We start from the raw sequence: 19,917 nt of genomic DNA, 5'->3' as shown, positions 1-19,917 counted from the left end.
TCAACATCTCCTGAAACCACCCCAGATTATACTACGGGGGAATCTCATCTTGCTGATGAACAGGGTATTCACTCATTTTCCTCATGACACCTCTGAAGAAGTTTCACAAAACGTTTGCATTGACAGAAGTCAAGAAAGGTTACTTTCCTCACTTTTTCAACACCAACGCTCACCAAGGCTATGTGGGTCCTTATCCTCCGGTGTCTACTTACGATCCTGACAGCATGTTTCCTGCAAAACGCAAATTCTTGGCCTGTACGACGCACGGGTGACTGAAAGGGCTGTCTTTGATGAAGAACTGCTGACCTATTGCTAGAGCGATGTGGACATTTAGCGTCGAGGTTGTGCTGCCTTTCACCAAATGTTCATGAGTTATCTCCCCTTACCCGGGGAGCGCACTTTGGAACCGGGAGTGACGTCATCGTGCGCATGCGCCTGCTAGAGCATCGACGCCAGTGTGTCGGGGACAATTATACAAAAAATAAAACCATCAGTGGCTGGTAAATGTGTTTATTTTATAGGCAAAAAATCATTTCCCATACCGCCTACAATATTTTTTGTAGGCAAAGTTGGATGTAGGCAGAAAGGGCACTGTAGGAAGAATGGGATGTAACCCATTCTTGAAACCGCTTTACAATTTGTTTGTAATTACCTGAGACAATATAATTTAGGAAATGTAGTTTGCACACTGCCTTTATGTAGTGGTTGTTCAATGGTTGGTTTTTCCACAAATGAAATCCCTAAATTCCAAAAAGGTGTTACAGAATTTATCACAGAAATTTAACAGTGACCCGTGATCTAAATAATCTATCGAACTTATTCAACGGGGTTCCAACTCAGGTTATGGGACAAGGGAGGTAACTTTGAACCAAAACAAAAAGTGAAATATAAAAGGACAAATGAATATGTATGTATGTATGTATGTATGTATGTATGTATGTATGTATGTATGTATGTATGTATGTATGTATGTATGTATGTATGTATGTATGTATGTATGTATCGTTGTGAATACCATATTTTCATGATATTTGTACATTCCTGAAACATCTTTACGAGTTATTGCCAGTTGAAACATGGCCCCAAGGGTAAGAAATACAAAATAAATACATATATGTTTTATCACAAAAATGTGGGCAGATGTGTTGTTCAGTACTCTTTACTTTTATCTTAACCCCGAAATACATATGACATTCGGTTGAAAGTTGGCCGCAACAATCTGACAACGAGCGAGACTGTTTTCCGAGAAGACTCTTGTTATTATGTTGATCTCTTGAAACATTTTTTAAAATCATATCTATATATATATTGTTGGTGTTTCCGGCGTGAGTGATATATTTTAAGCCTGGATAAGTTGTGGGGCTCTTTTAAAATGGTAAGATCCGAATATCCGAATATAGAAGGTAATCCCACAGCAGTCAAATGTACAATAACCCACGCTTACTTGGGGCAGCTGTTCTAAAATTGAATGCTACAAAATATTCCATACTGTCGTACTGTTAACACGTGAACTAGTGTATTGTAAAACAAATCCGTAGAGCTGGAAAGATTATTGTCAAGACTTCAATAACTGATGAAATTCACAAAACTTTACACCAAAACATAACAACATCCGTGAGCTTTCATTACTGTCACTGATTTCATTGTAAACCAAAAGTTACTGTGTTCTTTAATCTGATTGGTTGAAAAACATGATTAAATGGTATTAGATTCCCGGAAACTGAAAGACTATTCACGGCGTATTGACACGTAAACAATTGTTTTGTTGTGTCATCAACAGTGGTGACGTCATTCAAATCATATTGTGACGTAAAGTTAGAATGACGTCACAAATGAGCAACTCCAGACGCTACCATGGGAACCAGCTGAAACGGCCAGCTGATGACACTTCACTGCTGTGTCCGTATTCGATGTAAACGAGTGCAGACACTAAAACCCCTTTGGTTTACTTTTGTGTTTACAATGTCGATAAACATCATGTGTTGGCCAATTTCCGGGTGTTATTGAGTATTTGAAGCACGGGTTCCAAATGCATTCCCGTGCTTCAAATACTCAATAACACCCGGAAATTGGCCAACACATGATGTTTATCTCCTAATTGTTACATGATAAACTATACCTGTAAAATGTTATAATCAGACGAAATTTCTTTGTACTTTATGCCATATTTCTTTACAAAAACAATGTCAAAATTTTATTTAAGTTGTAAAAATACATGCATGTGACATGTTGGATTATTTGATTCTTAGATATATGAAAAGAGGCGAATGAAACTGCCCGAATAATTCATCATTAGACAACGTTGTTAGGAATATACTATGTGTGGACACTGTAAACATTATCAATGTTATACGTCAGTGCCGTTGTTATTCCAGTCACCATTAGGTGGTGCAGTGCGATGCCAGAATGGCCCAGTGTTCTTCAGACGCTGATGCATCTTTCAAGTGTCCAGTTTGTCTGGAGTTGTTACAGTCGCCAGTCAGAATAGGCTGTCCTTTTCAGCATGTGTGAGTCTGCTGTGTTATTTCGGGCAATGTTGAAGGGAAAGTGTTCAGTTTTCGATCACTCAATAATCTTCCTTGTTCATTCCATGTATCCGTTATCATACGCGAATTGTAACGGTGTTCATTCGTTTCGAGTATTTTTCAATGAATAGGTGCATATCAAGTAACTGTTGTCAATTCGGCTTAGATATTTTGATGTATATTGTGGACTGGTAAGGCTCGGATTTTTTCCAACTACCAGGACCAGTGGCGGAAGCAATTCAACTTCACACACAACATTCGGTTTATACTTGTTGTGAAGTACTGTTTTACAACACTACATATTGTCAACATTTTGACATGGACAGTTGTTTTTGTTGTTGTTGTTGTTTTTTAAGAAAGAGAAAGTAGGCTAGTATAACCAGGACATTTAGAGTTGAAATTCTTAAAATACATTTTACAAATATTTAAGGAAAATTTAAAGTCAAGTAAGAAGGTTCAATGTACAGGGAAAGTGCATTGACCAAGTAACCGAACTTTTATGGACTCACTTTTCTTGGGGGAATAACAATTCCTCTGAAGTAACATAAACTAGGACTTTGTAATTCTACATGATTAGGCGGATGGACATTCGGATATTAGTGGTCAGTTTGTCAATAAAAGGGACATGCAGAAAATAATTTGTTTAAATATCTTCTGGCGCCTATCAGTTTGAAATATTATTTGTTATTCTGTCAGATATGTCAGTGTTTGGTTGATGGATGGCTTAAAGTTAATTAGCGAAGATATTTGGTACTGGAAGAATTTGATGGTACCAATAAAGTCTCAGAAAGGGACTAATGAAAGTAACTAATTATTAAGATTGAGTATGAGTCATTTTTGTATGACGTAGGACATTATTTCAGGGGGAGGAGCCTAAATTGTCATGACTTCTATTTTATTAGTTGTCCAGTGAGTGGTGCGCGATTCTGGGCCCCACCGTTGACTTGAGAGGTTCTCTCTGTATATCGAGAGAATGGCTCAGATGAACTTATAGTATCAGAAGTTGTGCAAGAAACCAACAAGTTCTTCCAGGACGTTGTAAACTAATGTTGTGCTTAGACCAGAAACTAGGAAATAGTTGAGGGCCTTTGTTTGTGAAAAACAATACCAAAAATAAAAGGACTATAACACCAAACTGGACTTATCCTTGAGTATACCGTCTTGACTACATCATCCCCAGACAAAGAGTGGAGGAAATACAGATTGCCTAGGGAGAAGGGTATAACACCCGACACCCTCAGGTAACACTAGGCTTAGTTCAGCTAGCTAAACGTCGTGTTCCAACAAAGACACACGATGTTAGCTAGCTGAACTAGAACAGGCTTTGTTTAAAGTAGTCAATAAGAACAGGCATGATCGATTTGATATGAATATTTACCATTGGTGCTCAAGAACATATAGAGGGTTTTGATTGTTTGTACCCAGATGGTACCAGACCAATGCAAAATGTTCCCAGGTTTTGGAAATCATAGGAAAGTCCATGTCTGTCCATGATTAGTTTACACCATTCAGCAGCAAGTCTGCCAGAAGTCACCCATTGTCAGAGTTGTCAAGGTGACACTAAACTTGCCTGCATTTCCTCCCTTAGTTTGAGTTTGATTCTGACGATCTTTATAATCAACAAGTTTATCACAGGAGCACAAGGTGCCTCTAGTCATTGAAAGCTTCTTACCACTATCCTTCAGGTCTTAGCACTGTATCAAAGGATAGTGTCAGTATCATGTCTTTGACAGTATATACTTTGATGTTAGATTTGTGAGTTACAAATCCCTGTGAATTAGTGAGTGAGTTTAGTTTGATGCTGCACTTGGCAATATTCCAAGTATATGGACTGTAAATAATTGAGTCTAGACCAGACAATCTTGTTATCAAAACGACAAGCATTAATGTACTCAACTGGGATACAATGATCTGTGTAATCCTAGTCAGCGATCAGCCTCTTGTGCTGCAGAAGGGTACCACAACATAGATGCACTTGTACAAAAATCACATGGCTGTGTAAATCGGAATCCTGCTTGTTATTTGGTTTTGTAAAGAAGACCTATTTTTATGGTAAACCAATAGGCATTGAAAGTCGGAATCCATCTGATCAGTATGTCCTTTTGTATGCAAGACACATTTTCATCCAGTAAGCAATGAAAGTCTGAAGGCTACTTCATATATCATTTATTACACAGCACAGTTTCTATGGTAACCCATTGAGAGGTACCCTTCAGTAATAAATATCAAAGACAGCTATGGCTGTTGTTAGTAAGTAAGTAAGTAAAACCCTGTCAGTGGTGGTGTTGTAGCCTGGTGGTTAAAGTATCCCCTTGTCATACCAAAGGTCTTGGTTTGATTCCCTACTTGTGTACAGTGGGTGAAGCCCATTTCTTGTGTCCCTTGTCATGGTTTTGCTGGAATATTGCTAAAAGTGGCATAAAGCCAATCAATGACTCAAAAGCTAGCATCTTATGCTTCAGTGCTTCAAAGTAGGTAATATGAGAGATAGAGAAACATTGAGTTGAGGGATGTTGATGGTGTGTAGAACAAATCTCTGCTGTATCAGACTTCACAAAGTGATCGTTTGTACTGTGATGGTTTCAGATATTGTCAGTGCTGTGCCATAGGACTACAGAATGTGCATCCACCAACATGTCCGCAGTGTCGGTCACCATTTGACCCCAGCCAAATGGAAAAGGCATTGGACATTGAGAATAACATGCGAACAAACCGAGCCAACTGCCAGTGGTGTGGACAGCAGGTACAGTGAACCATTCAGAAGAGTGAGTGAGTGAGTGAGCTTCTTTTATGCGGCACTCAGCAAGATTCCAACCATATGGTGGTGGTCTGTAAATAATCAAGTCTCGACCAGAAAATCTAGTACTCAACAGCACGAGCATTGATCTATGTAAATTGGGATGGAATGGTCAATCAAGTCAGTGAGCCCGATCATCCGATACCTTTAGTCGCCTCTTGCAACCAGTATGAGTGATTAATTCAAACCAGGATCTTCAGGGGTACCCTTCTAATGGATGGATATGTATGTTATCCAACCGGTGTGTGTTTAGCGTGAAGCGGGAAATGTAGTATTTGGCTCCGTCCAGCATATGTACATACAGATGAGAATATCTTAAGAACCGTTGACTAGATTTTTTTCTTATTCAGTATCTAGGTTTATCACAGTGAAAGAAAGGTATCAGTCAGGGTTAGTGACCTTGAGCTTCATCTCAAGGTCACAGGGCGACTGTAGCTTTTTATTTTGTTAGCAAGATATCTCAAGAACTGTTCACTTGATTTTCTTCATATTCAGAGCCAAGCTTAAGCGAGGGAAGGTGCAGGGCCCAGTCAATTTTAGTGACCTTCAGATAATTCAAGATCACGGCGACATTTTGAAGATTTCAGCATGTAAACTGCATGTTAAGCTTGTCAGCGAGATTTCTGAAGAACCGTTTACTGGATTTCTTCATATTCAACATCAAGCTTAATCTAGGGAATGTGCACGGCCCAGTCGATTTTGGTGGCCTTCATTTAATTTTCAATGTCGCAGCGACTGTATTTTTGAGGAGTTTCATACGCTGGTCAAGGTCTAAGTGACTCTCCAGAATATTTTTGTGTTCGAACAGCTACATTGCAAGATATCAAGAGAGTTTGAGAGTAATGTTTTTGTTGACATTTTACTTCATCTTAAACTACGATCTTCACTTTCATTTCTTTTTAAGTTTGATTTGATAAAATGTGGCAGGGGATTATGTCACCTTAGTGACAATGCTTGTGAAATAGAAAGTCAGTGCGAACTGAAAAGTTTGAAAACAGTAATCTGAGTTTATGACAAACACACATTCAGCAAACTGCCATTTGGTCTTAAACACCACATGCTTTCAGTCAAATTGCAAATAATGAAGGAAGGTTGGTAGATAGTACAATAGTGGTTGAGTCAGTCTGATCAGTAGTTTACTGTTTGATGTATGAAGAATCTTTCCATGAGAGATCTACATGATAAATATATGTAATTTAAAGATTGATAAAACCAGGGATTAACAGGATGCAAATTCCTGTGTTCCATATGCAGAAAAACTGACAATGGACGCAATGAAATAGATAACCACATCCACAGGGATGCAGAAAAAGTCAAAACACTTTTTTATTTTATGTTTTTTCAAGTAACAAAAAGGTATCACTGAGTCTGCTACTAGCTAGGTTATGATATCATTTGCAGTTGAAATACTGTGTTGATCATGATACACAATGCAGTGGTAGTTCCTGAACTGCAACAATATTATAGCATAGAATCATTAATAATATTTAAGTGTCTGGAACCCCTTTTTGTAGTCTAGGACCCCTGAAAATTAAGAGGTTGAGTTTCAGGGACCCTCAAATACAGGACTCAAGGTAAATCCCTGTAAAACCCTTTCAATCTCCAGCCAGTGCAATCTGGTTTTGCCAGATGAAATCAGGTTTTAATTACCTTAAATCAAGTCAGCAACCTTACATGCATGCAATATATTCAGCTATCTTCAGTACTCCTTATCATACATGGTAATCTAATACCCTGTTTCAAACTGTTCAAAATTAGAATTGAGGTGTTTGGTAAGATGAAAAAATACGTATAAGTGATGTAAATTGTCCGTAAAACCACATATATCTGGTTTAATATTGACAATGGCTTTAATTATTGTTTGGAAAAAGGTAAGGGACACATGTGTCTAAGGCAGTTATGTTTCTGTGTTTGTCAACACTATACCTGTCTTCTTCAGGTGAGGTCAAATGTGTTCAGTGCAATATATGAGCATGTTTCCCTCATATGACAGTGGGCATGCTTGTGTATGTGTGGCTGCTTGTACTAGCCCAGACATGAGGTTGTTTTTTAGTGCTGGTTCACTGAGATACCATGCTGCAGTTAAGCATGAATACCCCACACAGACACAGTATACTGGTTCTGAGATGACCAGTCCTTCTTGTACCCACTAATGTGAAGTGCACTAACAAGTGCGCTATTTCAACATCTTGTGGTGAGATGAGGCCAAGTATGACACCCACGACCTTCCGCTGTCTGGGCGGACATTTTAACCACCTACACTACAGAGGTGATGTGTGTTCGTGACTTTCACGGAGCTTGTATATACCTATGATGACCTGTTTCACTTCAGGTTTTCTTGTCACATAGAGGAGGCATGTGATGATATCAGGGTCCAAAGAGGTGTTAAACCAAACTCATGTCGCATTTTGTCTTTGAGGGGTGTTTTGGTAGCCTTGTAGTTAAAGCACACAGTTGTCAAATCTGACACTAAGGGTCCAATTTCTCAGTGGGTTTGATGAGGGAATCCTACTCAAGATGTCTCACACAGCGCCATGCCATGAAATTGTAAAGGCTTATTAAACCACACCTCTGACTCAGTGTTTGGTTTTGCTCACCAGATGGCAGTGTATAACCTGCGAGACCACATGGAGAAGTGCACCAGTGCCGATCACAGTATTCCTCAGTTCCGGCCTGTCCGGCAGACGTCACAACCAGTACCCAGGTAGTGACAAGAGAAGTGGTTGTCAGCATTTCTGTCACTGTCATTTGTCTCTGAGATTTCACTGCTTAAGTTAAGTTGATATATCATATTGGAGGTAGATATACACTAATTTTTCATCTTTTTCGGGTGTGGTGGTGGGAAGGGTGATTGTCCATTTATGTGTACTGACTTCTAACACAAAATATTTCTCTTTAGAAATGTCTTATGAAATAAAGCAAGAAGTCAGTTAAAAAAACATTAGAAAACTGTAAAGGGTATTTAACTCTTTTTCAGCAGACTGAGGAGAATTATCAAACTGTTGTTAATTGTTTGGAATTTTAGCTGTTATCATCCTTCAGTATTTATAGAAGAAATGTTTGAGTATTGGTTATTGTACCAAAGCCTGTTGAGTGTATTTCTTTGTTGACTAATAGTCTCTTGTCTGAGACTGTGTTCACCAACTATGGGGCAGTAGTGTAGCCAAGTGGACAAGGTGTTCACTTGTCATAACCTGGGTTTGAGACTGTGTGTTCCAACTATGGAGCAGTGATGTAGCCCAGTGGAAAAGGTGTTAACTCATCATAACCTGGGTTTGAGATTATGTGTTTCCCACCTCTGAGGTAGTGGTGTAGTCCAGTCAAAAAGGTGTTTGCTTGGCACAACCCGGGTTTTGGTAAAAATGTTAGTAAAAGCAGCATAAAACCACACTCACTCACTCACTTTCCTACTTTGTTTCAGCAATATCCCAAACAGATCCACGTTCCAGTGCCCGTATTGTGAGGAGAAGAACTTGGAATCATTAGCCTTGGTCAAACATTGCAATGAGCAGCATCGACACTGCCCACAACAAGTGGTGAGTATGCTGTCAGTGACTGACTAGCTATGTGTCACAGCATCGACACTGCCCACAACAAGTGGTGAGTATGCTGTCAATGAATGTCTACCTGTGTGTCACATCATCGACACTGCCCACAACAAGTGGTGAGTATGCTGTCAATGAATGTCTACCTGTGTGTCACATCATCGACACTGCCCACAACAAGTGGTGAGTATGCTGTCAGTGACTGACTAGCTATGTGTCACAGCATCGACACTGCCCACAACAAGTGGTGAGTATGCTGTCAGTGACTGACTAGCTATGTGTCACAGCATCGACACTGCCCACAACAAGTGGTGAGTATGCTGTCAATGAATGTCTACCTGTGTGTCACATCATCGACACTGCCCACAACAAATTAGCTGCTGATGGTAATTATTGTAAATCACGTTCATAGACCACAAATTACACACGAAATACTTATGGCCTTGCTCCACCCCAGAAGCCCTGTGAGTCCTAAGGAACTGAGATGAGTCAGTCTGTTTGACTGAGAAGTGTCAATTTCTCTGGGGATGTGGTGAGCGAGCTGGCTAAAGCTCCAGTGTAGTGATTCCGTGAGGTTGAAGTGGCAGGATCGAGCCCACCTGTGACTGCATGTGAAAACCTTGGAGTGAATATGATGTGACTTTGAGAGTGACATCCCGTCATCAAGGGAGACAAATACCAACACCTTGAGCAAGCACTTGTTGCATGAATATGTGCACTATATAAATATCCATTATGATCATAATAAATCAATGGAATTTAAGATTTTACTTGCACTTCTATTTCCATGAAATGAAAGTATTTCAACCATTTGTTATAACTTTTACTGCACTATTGCAACAGTTTGTTTCCTTTTGTTTTTAATACCAGGTGATCTTGTTACCATGGTTACTGTCTTGAATGACACTTTCATTGCTGCAGGTGTGTCCGGTGTGTGCCTCAATGCCATGGGGAGATAAATCACGCGTCAGTGCCAATTTCTTGCAACATCTCAACCTCAGGCACAAGTTTGAATATGATACTTATGTCGTAAGTACAATATTTTTAGCACTTATAGCAGAAATTGTCTCCAAACAGCCTTTGTTCATCAATGGAGTGCATTGTATGAAGTTGTCAGGCTTCCTAGATTCTTTGTGTGTACCCTGTGACAGGTGCGTCATGGCCATGTTTGATTGTTTACAGACTGTCATCATTTGGCTGGAATATTGTAGAATTTAACGTAAAACAACAAGCAAACAGACAAGTTTGAATACCAAATGTGTATGTAATTCCATGAGTTATTTCCTCATGATAGATGGAGGTGAACCTGTGACATATACTTTCAAATTATGAACCTCATGCTGACATGAGTCACAGAATTGTTAGCAAAGTTACTTCCGAATTAATTCAGATGTTGAATGTGTCACAATCCATGACTTTGAGAAATTAGGCCAATTATGGCAAATTAGTACCTTGATATGAGGAGTGGGTAGCCTTATGGTTAAATCATTGACTCATCATGGATTTCGAACACCACATGGTACAGTGTGTGAAGCTTGCTTGAGTATTGCAGAAAATTGAAAGAAAAACATACTCACTAGCACTCCCTCCCTTAGAGTACCTTGATAAATATTGCTATGTTTGTGCATCTGTATGATGGTGTTGGTCAGTGACAAGATGAAGGAATTAGGAAACTGAAGATGTTGCTTCACTTTGTTTGCAGCCTTGATGGAGTTATTAATACACAATTACACTAATCAGATTGGTACACTATGTCTAGACTTCCAGTTTTGTGTAGGCAGCAGTGGCTGAGCAGGTTAGGTGGCTGACTGTGTGTGCTGGTGATGAGGTGCCTCCTGACACTGAGGGTGTGGGTTCAAATCCTGGATGGCACTCAACCTAAAAAGTTCTAGAAATTGTCCTTTACTAAGAAAGTGTAATCCCAAATATGGCATTTGGTACAGGGGCTGAGCATGTTAGGTGGGTGACTGTGTGTGGTGGCGATGTTGTGCCTTACTCAAAGGGAGTGGGTTCAAATATTAGAATAGATTCAACCCAACTAAAGTACAAGAATCTGTACTTTACTGATGAAGTGTAATCCAAAGACAACATATGTTTCACTTGATAGAGTCCAGTGTACTAAACGATGTTAGAATATCACAAGTGATATGTACCAGCATGCTTGAACAAAGTGTTTTGTCTAAACTTGCAGGACTACGAACATGACGATGAGTCCATGCTGCAGGAAGCAATCCAGGCCTCATTACAGAGCTTCTGACTCCACAAGGACCCGCTGGACCCTTGGTGCAGAACTACAGACTATCTTGAACATCTTGGGATAGTTTCTGTCTCAGGAACTGGTATTTTGAACCCCTTGTAGACATTCTTACTCTCCTACAAGCTGTTGGACCCTCGGTACAGAACTACAGACTACCAGAACATCTTGGGATAGTTCCTGTCTCAGGAACTGGTATTTTCAACCCCATTTTGGAATTCTTACACTGCTTCAAGTCTTCTGGAGTCTTAGTGTGCAGGACTATGTGAATATCGTAAGGGAATTTCTGTCCCAGGGGATGACTATTTTGACATTGTTTATAGCAGAACCTCCTCACTCCTTTTTGAAGATCTGTCAGAAATTGTGACCCTTGAAACTCACTGTGTGACCACACTGAAAGTGCTTCTGACTCTATTTACATATACTCATCTCAACATCTCCAGTGTATATGTTCCGATAAGTTTCCACTATACCCTGGATGTATCTGCAGCTAGGCCCAATGATTATATTAACTCGCATGGCTGGCTTTTTATCCCCACAGATGTTAACCACAACTCACTTTCACTCCTTAAATTATCAAACGGATTAAACTTGGCTATACAAGTGATGCAGAGGTACTCTGGAGGAGGTAAAAGGAGTTCTTGCATACAGTTTTATAAGTTTCAAACTTGTCAGTTTGTCTGTATGATTTCTCCCCAAATCTCACTTTCACTGCAAACAGATATTTGCAGCTACAACTGCTCGCTTTGTTGACACTGGCAAGCTCTGTCGTAACAGTGGCTTGGCTACTTGGAGAAAGTGGGGCCAACAAAGGGAGGTAATAAAATTATTGGCCTGAGCCATAGAAGCATCCAGGGTATAATGGCGATTTATTGGAACGTATAACCTGGAGATATCGAGGAAGACACATAATGACCCACACTGAAAGCGCATAACTAATTGTGATATGGAATAAAGTGACAAAAATCTGAGTTTTAGGTGTAAAAGCATTTTCAGTTTAATACATGGGTAATATGCAATATTTATGGTTTTGAAAAACTCGGGCATCAGTAATAAGGGTCCATCAAGGTCACCCCTTCAAACACTGTATCTTGTGTGTCCTCCATACACCCGAGCCGATAGGGCAATGAGTCACAGATGCGAACAGTGTAGGCCATGGGCATGTTCCTCCATTTCTGCTGCCAGGCAAGTATGAGATCTGAGACGCTGGCTGGCAGTGGCTGACGTTGATAAACACATCTCCCCAGTTCATCCCACATATGCTCATTAGGGTTGAAATCAGTTTGCTGAATGAATGCTTGTGTCACCCTGGTGGCATGAAGATGGACTTTTGTGACAGTGCAGCAAAGGAACCAGTACGGGCCTCAAGACTTCATCCACGTAATGCTGTGCAGTCAAATTACCTTGGAGGACAAACAGATCACTCCTGACACTTGTGTTAATGGCCCCCAAACCATTACACTACCACCACCATATCAATTTCTCTGTCTGACACAAGGGCCTCCATAATATTCCCCACAACATCTGTAAACACACTGTCTTCCATCCACGAATGACAGACAAAACCGTGACTCATCTGAAATGAGAAGCCTATGGATGAAAACTGGTTGTTATTGTGCATACTGCTGTGTGAACTGACATAGGGCTTGGCGGTGTCAGGGGTGAAGCACAGGACCACAATATACGTTGACAGTTTAGTCCGGCATGTCTCGGGAGCTGAGTGACTGTCGATGAGTGGATCCTGCTTACATGGGTACTAATTGTTGCTGCTGCTCTTACAGTTGCTGTTCTGAAGTGATCTCTAAGGTGCACCAGTCTCATCTGTCAATCTTCCCTTGTCATCATAACTGGAAGTCGTCCTTGTTGGCCTGCAACGCTCCATGTCACCTGGTAACAACTGTCAAGACAGGTAATGGTGGACTGGTTGACATTAAACAACATAAGTGAAATACCAGCTTCAAGGAGTCCAAGGGCATGTGCTTGCAGATTCAGTCACAGCTTGTTTAAGACTGGCTATTGAGCTCTCTATAGACTGCATTATACGGGATACACCTTACGAAGTGCATATGTATTTTCATTGTCAGGATTGAATTGTGGTGTTTCAACAAATGATAAAAAAATGCATTTTCATGAGTGTTTCTGTTTCCTGCGGATGCATGAAGTGCATCCTTTGAACAAATTTCACATGTTCAGTGCATCATTAATACTTCTGACTTAAGTTTAAAAAAACGATCTGAAAAAATTACATGCGTTTTTATTGTGGATCAGTATAGTATCTATTCCAGATTACCAGTTGTCTGACTTCCATGTATGTGTTCTGCTGTTCAACTGGAATCCATTCTGCTTTTAATCCTTTCTATGCAGTGTTACATGGAACTGGCTATGTGAACATCCTGCACAAAATAGTGATTCTGGAACTGGATGGCTCTGTTGCCCAACTTCTGGCTGTGCCGTGGATGAATTTGATGTGTGTGCTGGACCTGTATATGTAGTACTATGTCCTGTTTCTTCCCAAATAGTTACCTGTCTTTCTAGGGCTGGGACAGGTCCGAATTTTCTACTTGGGTACCACACCTCCCATTTCCCCACCCTAGCCTGATACCAGTTTTGTTAATTCCTGACATAAAATTTACAAGAAATGGCAACATATTCTTCAGCTTGGAGGTTACAATTTTGAGCTTTTCAGTTTTTTAACAATGTGTTATATTCAAAAGAAGGGACTGTAAATTATGTCAAAACCTTTGAGGATGATACACCCTTTAAATCATGAAAGAATAACATATTACCTTGTTTAATCTATTAGTCACATGACCATAGCGTGTCCGGGTATTGATCCTTGTCCACCCTTCTGGGGTATCTGGGTTACCTGTCCCAGCCCTATGTCCTGACTGGAGAACCAACAGCAGGTAGTGTTTCCATTGCTCATGTAGAGGTGGAAAATGTATAAGCTGTATAGATGTGAACTGCCTCAAGGACTTATGGGACAGTTATCTAAATACGTTATCATGGACCACTGAAATTGCCCAGCTATGTCAAATATATCACAGACTGAATGACACAAGTTGTGTATCTTGTAATCATTATTTATCAGACTTTCAAATCAATGCAAATATTATGCTAAATCATCATTATTGTTGTTTATCATTTCAATCTAAAAATGCTTTATGGTTCAACTTCTTTATTATATAAGGTCACAACATTTCGAGACAGTTCCTAGTCTCTCCTTCACCTGAAGAAGAGACTAGGAATGGTCTCGAAACGTTGTGACCTTGTTTAATAAAGAAGTTGAACCATAAAGCATTTTTAGTTTGATTTCACCAACTTCTAAATGCCTTTGAAACAACTTATCATTTCAATGTTATGTTTCAAGGAGCTACAAGATTTGAATGAAATCATTAGTGTAGGAAGGTTTGTCACAATCATGTACTTAATGTATGCCCATAGGTCCTTTATGTTTGCTTTACATACATTTATGTCCATACATTTGTGTAATTAATTGTTTTTAGTTTCCTAAGAATCCATTGAAATTTGTGTTTCAATGGAACAGAAACGATACTAGTGTGTATATGACGCAGATAATTGTATCTACATGAGAGAGGTTTGTTTTACGCCACGTTTAGCAATATTTCAGCAATGTCATGGCAGAGATCACCACAAATGGGATTCGTATATTGTATCCATGTGGGAACTCGAATCATGTTTTCAGCATGACGAGTGAACACTTTAACCACTAGACTACCCAACCAGTGCTAATTGTATCTATTAGCTTGATGCTGTGTGCTGTACATCACCGACATAAACCTTGTGTATGTTGGTAGACATTCTTTCTGCATCCATCATTTAGAGGTTTTTTTTGACTTTCAGGCAATGTGGAAGGCTGGGTAGTCTTATGGTTAGAGCATTTGTTCTTGTCACCGAGGTAAATACTTGACAATAAAACCATTTTTGGGGTATTTTTTTCTTTGCTTCAATAACAGGGTTCAGAGACCTGACTAATTGTGTTTACTTCATCACCTGTGGGTTGTGTTTTCACCAATAACTAAGTCACTGTTCATCCATTAGCCAGGAAGAGGATAGTGTCATCAGATGTTCTCATTAGATTCTTACAATGTTCGACTTACCTCAGTGTGAGTGTAGAACATGTAATGAAACGCTTGGTTTTAGAATTCTTATTGATAATGCTTGAACACCCCTGACTGAAGCATGGTGGAGCTCACTGGCACCAGGATCGTTGCCAGGTCAGCCATATCGTGTATTGTCCTTACATCAGTCTCATGAGGTAGTTTTCTTAATGGTCCTGTGAAGATCCAGGTTAGAATTGGTCATCGTCAACTCATGTTTGTTTGTCATAAGAAGTGACTAACAGGATCAGATTGTCAGACATGCTGATTTTGGTAGATCAGATCACAGTTCTGTATATCGATCCTTATGATGTCATTCCCTGGATTATGTGGTACAGACTTTGATTATTTGCACACTGCCATCATTTAACAATGAGATTGCTGGATGTGTCAGTTAAAAACAAACAAAACAAAAACTCTGTTTTTTACATCTGTCTTATAGGTGTGACCTAAACAATCCTGGTTTAAACAACTTACAAAATGAAAGTGGCAGAGTGACAGAGATATATGACGGTGTCCTCTTAAATTTAGGATTGTTGTTCATAAAAATAATCACTTGATTGCCTTACCAAACATTTACTTCATCTCTGGGCCAATTTTTAGGTTAAATGAATGAACAAGAATAGTTTAACACCTCTTTGACGAGAATATTTTAAGGACTAACAGCTGCTGTCTTGGTAAGACACCTTAGGGTGACAGATCCCGAAAATGCTTTCGCAAATTACAGGTCAGACATTAGACCAAGTGAAGAACAGCCTATCCTCACTTAGGCAGGCATTAGACCAAGTGAAGAACAGCCTCACTTAGGCAGACATTAGACCAAGTGAAGAACAGCCAATCCTCACTTAGGCAGGCATTAGACCAAGTGATGAACAGCCTATCCTCACTTAGGCAGCCCAAGTGCAGCAGTCTGGTGTTTCATGTCCACTGAAAACGATGGTAGAACAGGACAACCTAAATTATGCAACCATAGATGAGCGAGTTTAGTTTTATGCAGCGCTCAGCAGTGTTCAAGCTGTATGGCAGCAGCCTGTAAATAATCGAGTCTGGACCAGTCAATCCAGTGATCAACGGCAATGTACACAATTGGGATACAATGACCTCCTATGACAAGCGGCCTGTGAAGGTCTAGGTTAGACCTTCAGTAACCCATGCTTGCCATAAGAGACGACTAATGGGATCATATGGTCAGGCTCTTTGACTTGGTTGACACGTCATCAGTTCCCAATTGTTCAGATCGATGCTCATTCTGTTTATCACTGGATTATCTGGTCGGCCATGTAGCTGGGATATTGCTGAGTGCAACTAAAACTAAACTCCTTCACTCACTCACTCTTACAGTCAGCATGATTTACTGAAGACCAGTTCTAACCCAGATCATCACAGGTGCAACCTTGGATCACCACAGAGGTGATACCTACGGTTGGATCCAGGATACCCTGGAAAGCTTATCGCAGCAACTAAGGGGCCACAACTCTACAGCTGAACTACATGTGGGTTGTTACGATGTGTACCGTCATCATGTTTTGAAGGATTGTTGCTTGTCATACTAACCATACTGATTTTCACACACTAACACCTTATCAACTCATTATACTCTCCGCAGCTGTGGGTTAGGCTGGTGGTTAAAGTGTTCGCTTGTCATGACGAAGGCCTGGGTTCAATTCTCTACATGGTTACACTGTGATGCCCTGGTGTCCCCTGTAATGATATTGCTGGAATGTTGCCAAAAGTAGCATAAAATCAGACTCACTCACTCACTCAATACTCTACTATACTATTCAACTCTTGATGTCTTTCGAAAATAAATAAAACTGATTCCAATAATATGTGTATATTTATTTAAATGAATATCTAATATATTCAGATAGAAAGCCATGCCTGTTTACCCCTATTCAGGTCAGCTGTGTATGTACGTATCTACTGTGCATATAGAGTCTAGTTAGTATAGTCATATTGACATTGGGCACATGGTCAAGTCTGGTCAGTTAAGAGAGAACAGCAATAGCATGTTAATGACCTGATTTGATCGATAAGAATCCTTTGTTGTTTATATTATTGACAATAACAGCTCAGGGACCAGCCATTTTATTAGGTTATTGGAACCAAGAGAATTATCTGGATTTCATCATCTTTTTATTCTGAATAATTAAGAATAAAATGAGATGAAATCCAGAAAATTCTTCAAGTTCATCAAATAGCATCTTCTAAAATGCCAATCAAGTATCTGTGGGAACTCATTCGAAGAGTTCCTTTAAGTGTGATACACCATGACTGGATGATGGTAGAAAACATTTCACACTTATGCTAGTTTTGAGCAGGGTCATGAAATTAATGGATGTTTTTACTTAAGAACTGTATAATCTTTGTGTGAAGTCAAACATCATTGTGTTGAACTCTGATAAGTTGATATCTTGATAAGTTGTCTTGATATGATTTCTCTGTCCCAACAAAATCCTTCATTATTGATCATTATTTGACCCTTTTTAACTCGATATGAATGTCTCGATATTTCAGATATCTTGATATGATTTCATGGTCCCGACAAGCAATAGTACCCTCCTAACTCAATATTTGCATGTCAAGTTGATAACCATCTATCTGTCTCTGACAAGTATCCACCTGAACTGTGACTGTCTCCACATGTTTACACACACAATTCGGCATGAATCAAAGGTTGCGGTAGTGTAAGCTAATTAAGGCTAATAAAGTTGTAGGTGTCACTTGTTTGTTTATCAAATTAGCATGTACTAACAGTTTCAACTGGAAACGGATTGTAGTATTGTATTATGATAAGGGTCTCGGGTCCAAATGAGCGTACCACTGAAATCCCTTATCTAACTGGCGTGCTGGTCTACTTGGGGGAATTAACTCAGCAAAGAGTCCGAAGTCACAAGAAGCTAATTACAATTTTATGAACAAGAAATAGAACAACAAGGCTGGCCACAGAGAGTCGGTACAACCCTCTGGGCTGAGGGCTAGAGTTGGTCTGAGTTGGAAGTCTAAACCCCTCTGATGGACAAATGCAGTTGGAGACTATTTAACTAAACTTGAAACAATAAAAAGGTTGTGGCTCGTTAAAAGATACAAAATGGGTGTGCCCTATTATAGCCAATGAAATACTGAATATACAGAGTGGGGTGTGACCTACTGGAATAACCAGGCAGAGGGGAGTGCTCTTAATCCTATCTTAAGTGGCATTAATCCTGCTGGCACATTTACTGTATGCTTGGGCTAGTTCTATCCAAGCCAGTTTTGATGTGTCAATTATAATAGCTTGGATTACAATAGATGTGCTTCACTGGGCCATGGCTTAATGACCTTAATTAAAAAATGTCACACTGTTTACTAATGGTATGTTTTCTTCAAAGAAGCTCATTAAACTGTCTAAACCGTGGCATTTTGAATATCTCAGGCTAGGATTTATGTACAAACATCTTTAAACAACTTGTAATTTTAAACCCTTGTGGAGTTGTAGATCTATGAAATTAGTTCTTGCTTTAAACTGGTGTCTTCCTCTAAGCTACTACTGATTATGATGAAATTAGTATGCTATGTGTATATTTCCTTAATATCTGAATCCTAATGCATAATGCTTGTAGCATAAATCATGAAGTCCAAAGTTTGGGGGGAAATACTTCTAAGGGAAAACTTTTTCAGGGGAGAGTATAGTATAAAATACTAGAATGTAAATGTCGGGAGGAATGACAACATGGTCAGAAACTAATGTGAACTATAACGACTTGATGTGAAACCAAGGATTTTGAATGTTATTGTCATTTAGCAATATTTTACATGAAAGATCCTTGTGGGTTGTCAGGTGAAAGCCAGGACCCTGCCCAACCAGTCACCTTTCCCAGTCCCAGTAGATATGGCATGTCACAAACAATAGTGAATGTCAGGTCCATGAATGCTTGTATATAAGCATATAAAGGAAATGTTACACAGAACAGTTTCAATATGGTGCCAGTGATCAAAGTGTTGCAGGCATGAAGATAAACCTGCTTCGAATTCCATGTCCCAAACAGCTTCAACAGTTTCATGATTTTCTGATGCTTGAAGGTGCTGAATGAAGATTGTAGTGTAAATTATGTCTTGGACAAGATGACTGAAATAAATCTTTTCAGATTAGCATTGTGTGTCTAGTTTTGTCATTGACTTTTAAATGCTATCATTATGTGATGATAAGATTTTGATCTCTACATGGTATTCAGAAGTGTTGCAAGTAAGGAGGACAGTTTAGGATGTCAATTTCATGAGGAGGAATACGGCTTCTGGTATAATATTAGATCAAGTCTTTGGATAACTTTACATCATTTATCTCTGCAAGTTATTATCCTCCAAGTGAGGTGAACAGATTTAGAGAAGAAGCTGACACTCAGACAGGACAATTTAATTAAACAGCCATGACTATTTTATTCAGTTTTTAATTTTTTCTTAAATTGTTTTGCACATACAAGCAGTACACACATAAAGTGCTGCCATATGTTCATGGACCGTATTTACAGAACCTAAGACGAAGTGTGTTACACCACTAAAAAATCTTATATTGTGACTTGTCATCTTCAGAAGTTAGTAAGAGGATTTATAGTCAAAAGATAGCAACGAATGGTTGTTAAGTGTCTGCAAAACCATAACATAAGGATACATCACAGGTGTCTGCATGACAGGAGCA

The 19,917-nt window shown here is 39.4% G+C and overlaps 1 protein-coding gene across 1 annotated transcript; it reads left to right on the top strand.

Annotated features, from left to right (window-relative positions):
- The first annotated feature begins 2,318 nt into the window (after nucleotides 1-2,318).
- Nucleotides 2,319-15,074, top strand: LOC137257782 (E3 ubiquitin-protein ligase RNF166-like). Its single transcript, XM_067795214.1, has 6 exons — nucleotides 2,319-2,507; nucleotides 5,112-5,268; nucleotides 7,923-8,026; nucleotides 8,744-8,858; nucleotides 9,789-9,896; nucleotides 11,059-15,074. Exons 1-6 carry the CDS (start codon nucleotides 2,407-2,409, stop codon nucleotides 11,122-11,124), a joined length of 651 nt encoding a protein of 216 aa, XP_067651315.1. The 5' UTR covers nucleotides 2,319-2,406; the 3' UTR covers nucleotides 11,125-15,074.
- The last annotated feature ends 4,843 nt before the right edge of the window (nucleotides 15,075-19,917 follow it).

This window comes from Haliotis asinina, chromosome 12 (genome assembly GCF_037392515.1).
Source record: "Haliotis asinina isolate JCU_RB_2024 chromosome 12, JCU_Hal_asi_v2, whole genome shotgun sequence".
Classification (NCBI taxonomy): Eukaryota; Metazoa; Mollusca; class Gastropoda; order Lepetellida; family Haliotidae; genus Haliotis; species Haliotis asinina.
The sequence above is the reverse complement of the archived record's forward strand: the minus strand, read 5'-3'. Positions and strand labels throughout refer to the sequence as shown.

What these genes read in the sequence shown, in the direction of transcription:
- LOC137257782 (XM_067795214.1), top strand. Translation starts at nt 2,407, where the DNA reads ATGGCCCAGTGTTCTTCAGACGCTGATGCATCTTTCAAGTGTCCAGTT. An exon ending in GGCTGTCCTTTTCAGCATGT is followed by an intron (nt 2,508 to 5,111) that starts GTGAGTCTGCTG and finishes TGATGGTTTCAG; the next exon opens with ATATTGTCAGTGCTGTGCCA. An exon ending in ACGTCACAACCAGTACCCAG is followed by an intron (nt 8,027 to 8,743) that starts GTAGTGACAAGA and finishes ACTTTGTTTCAG; the next exon opens with CAATATCCCAAACAGATCCA.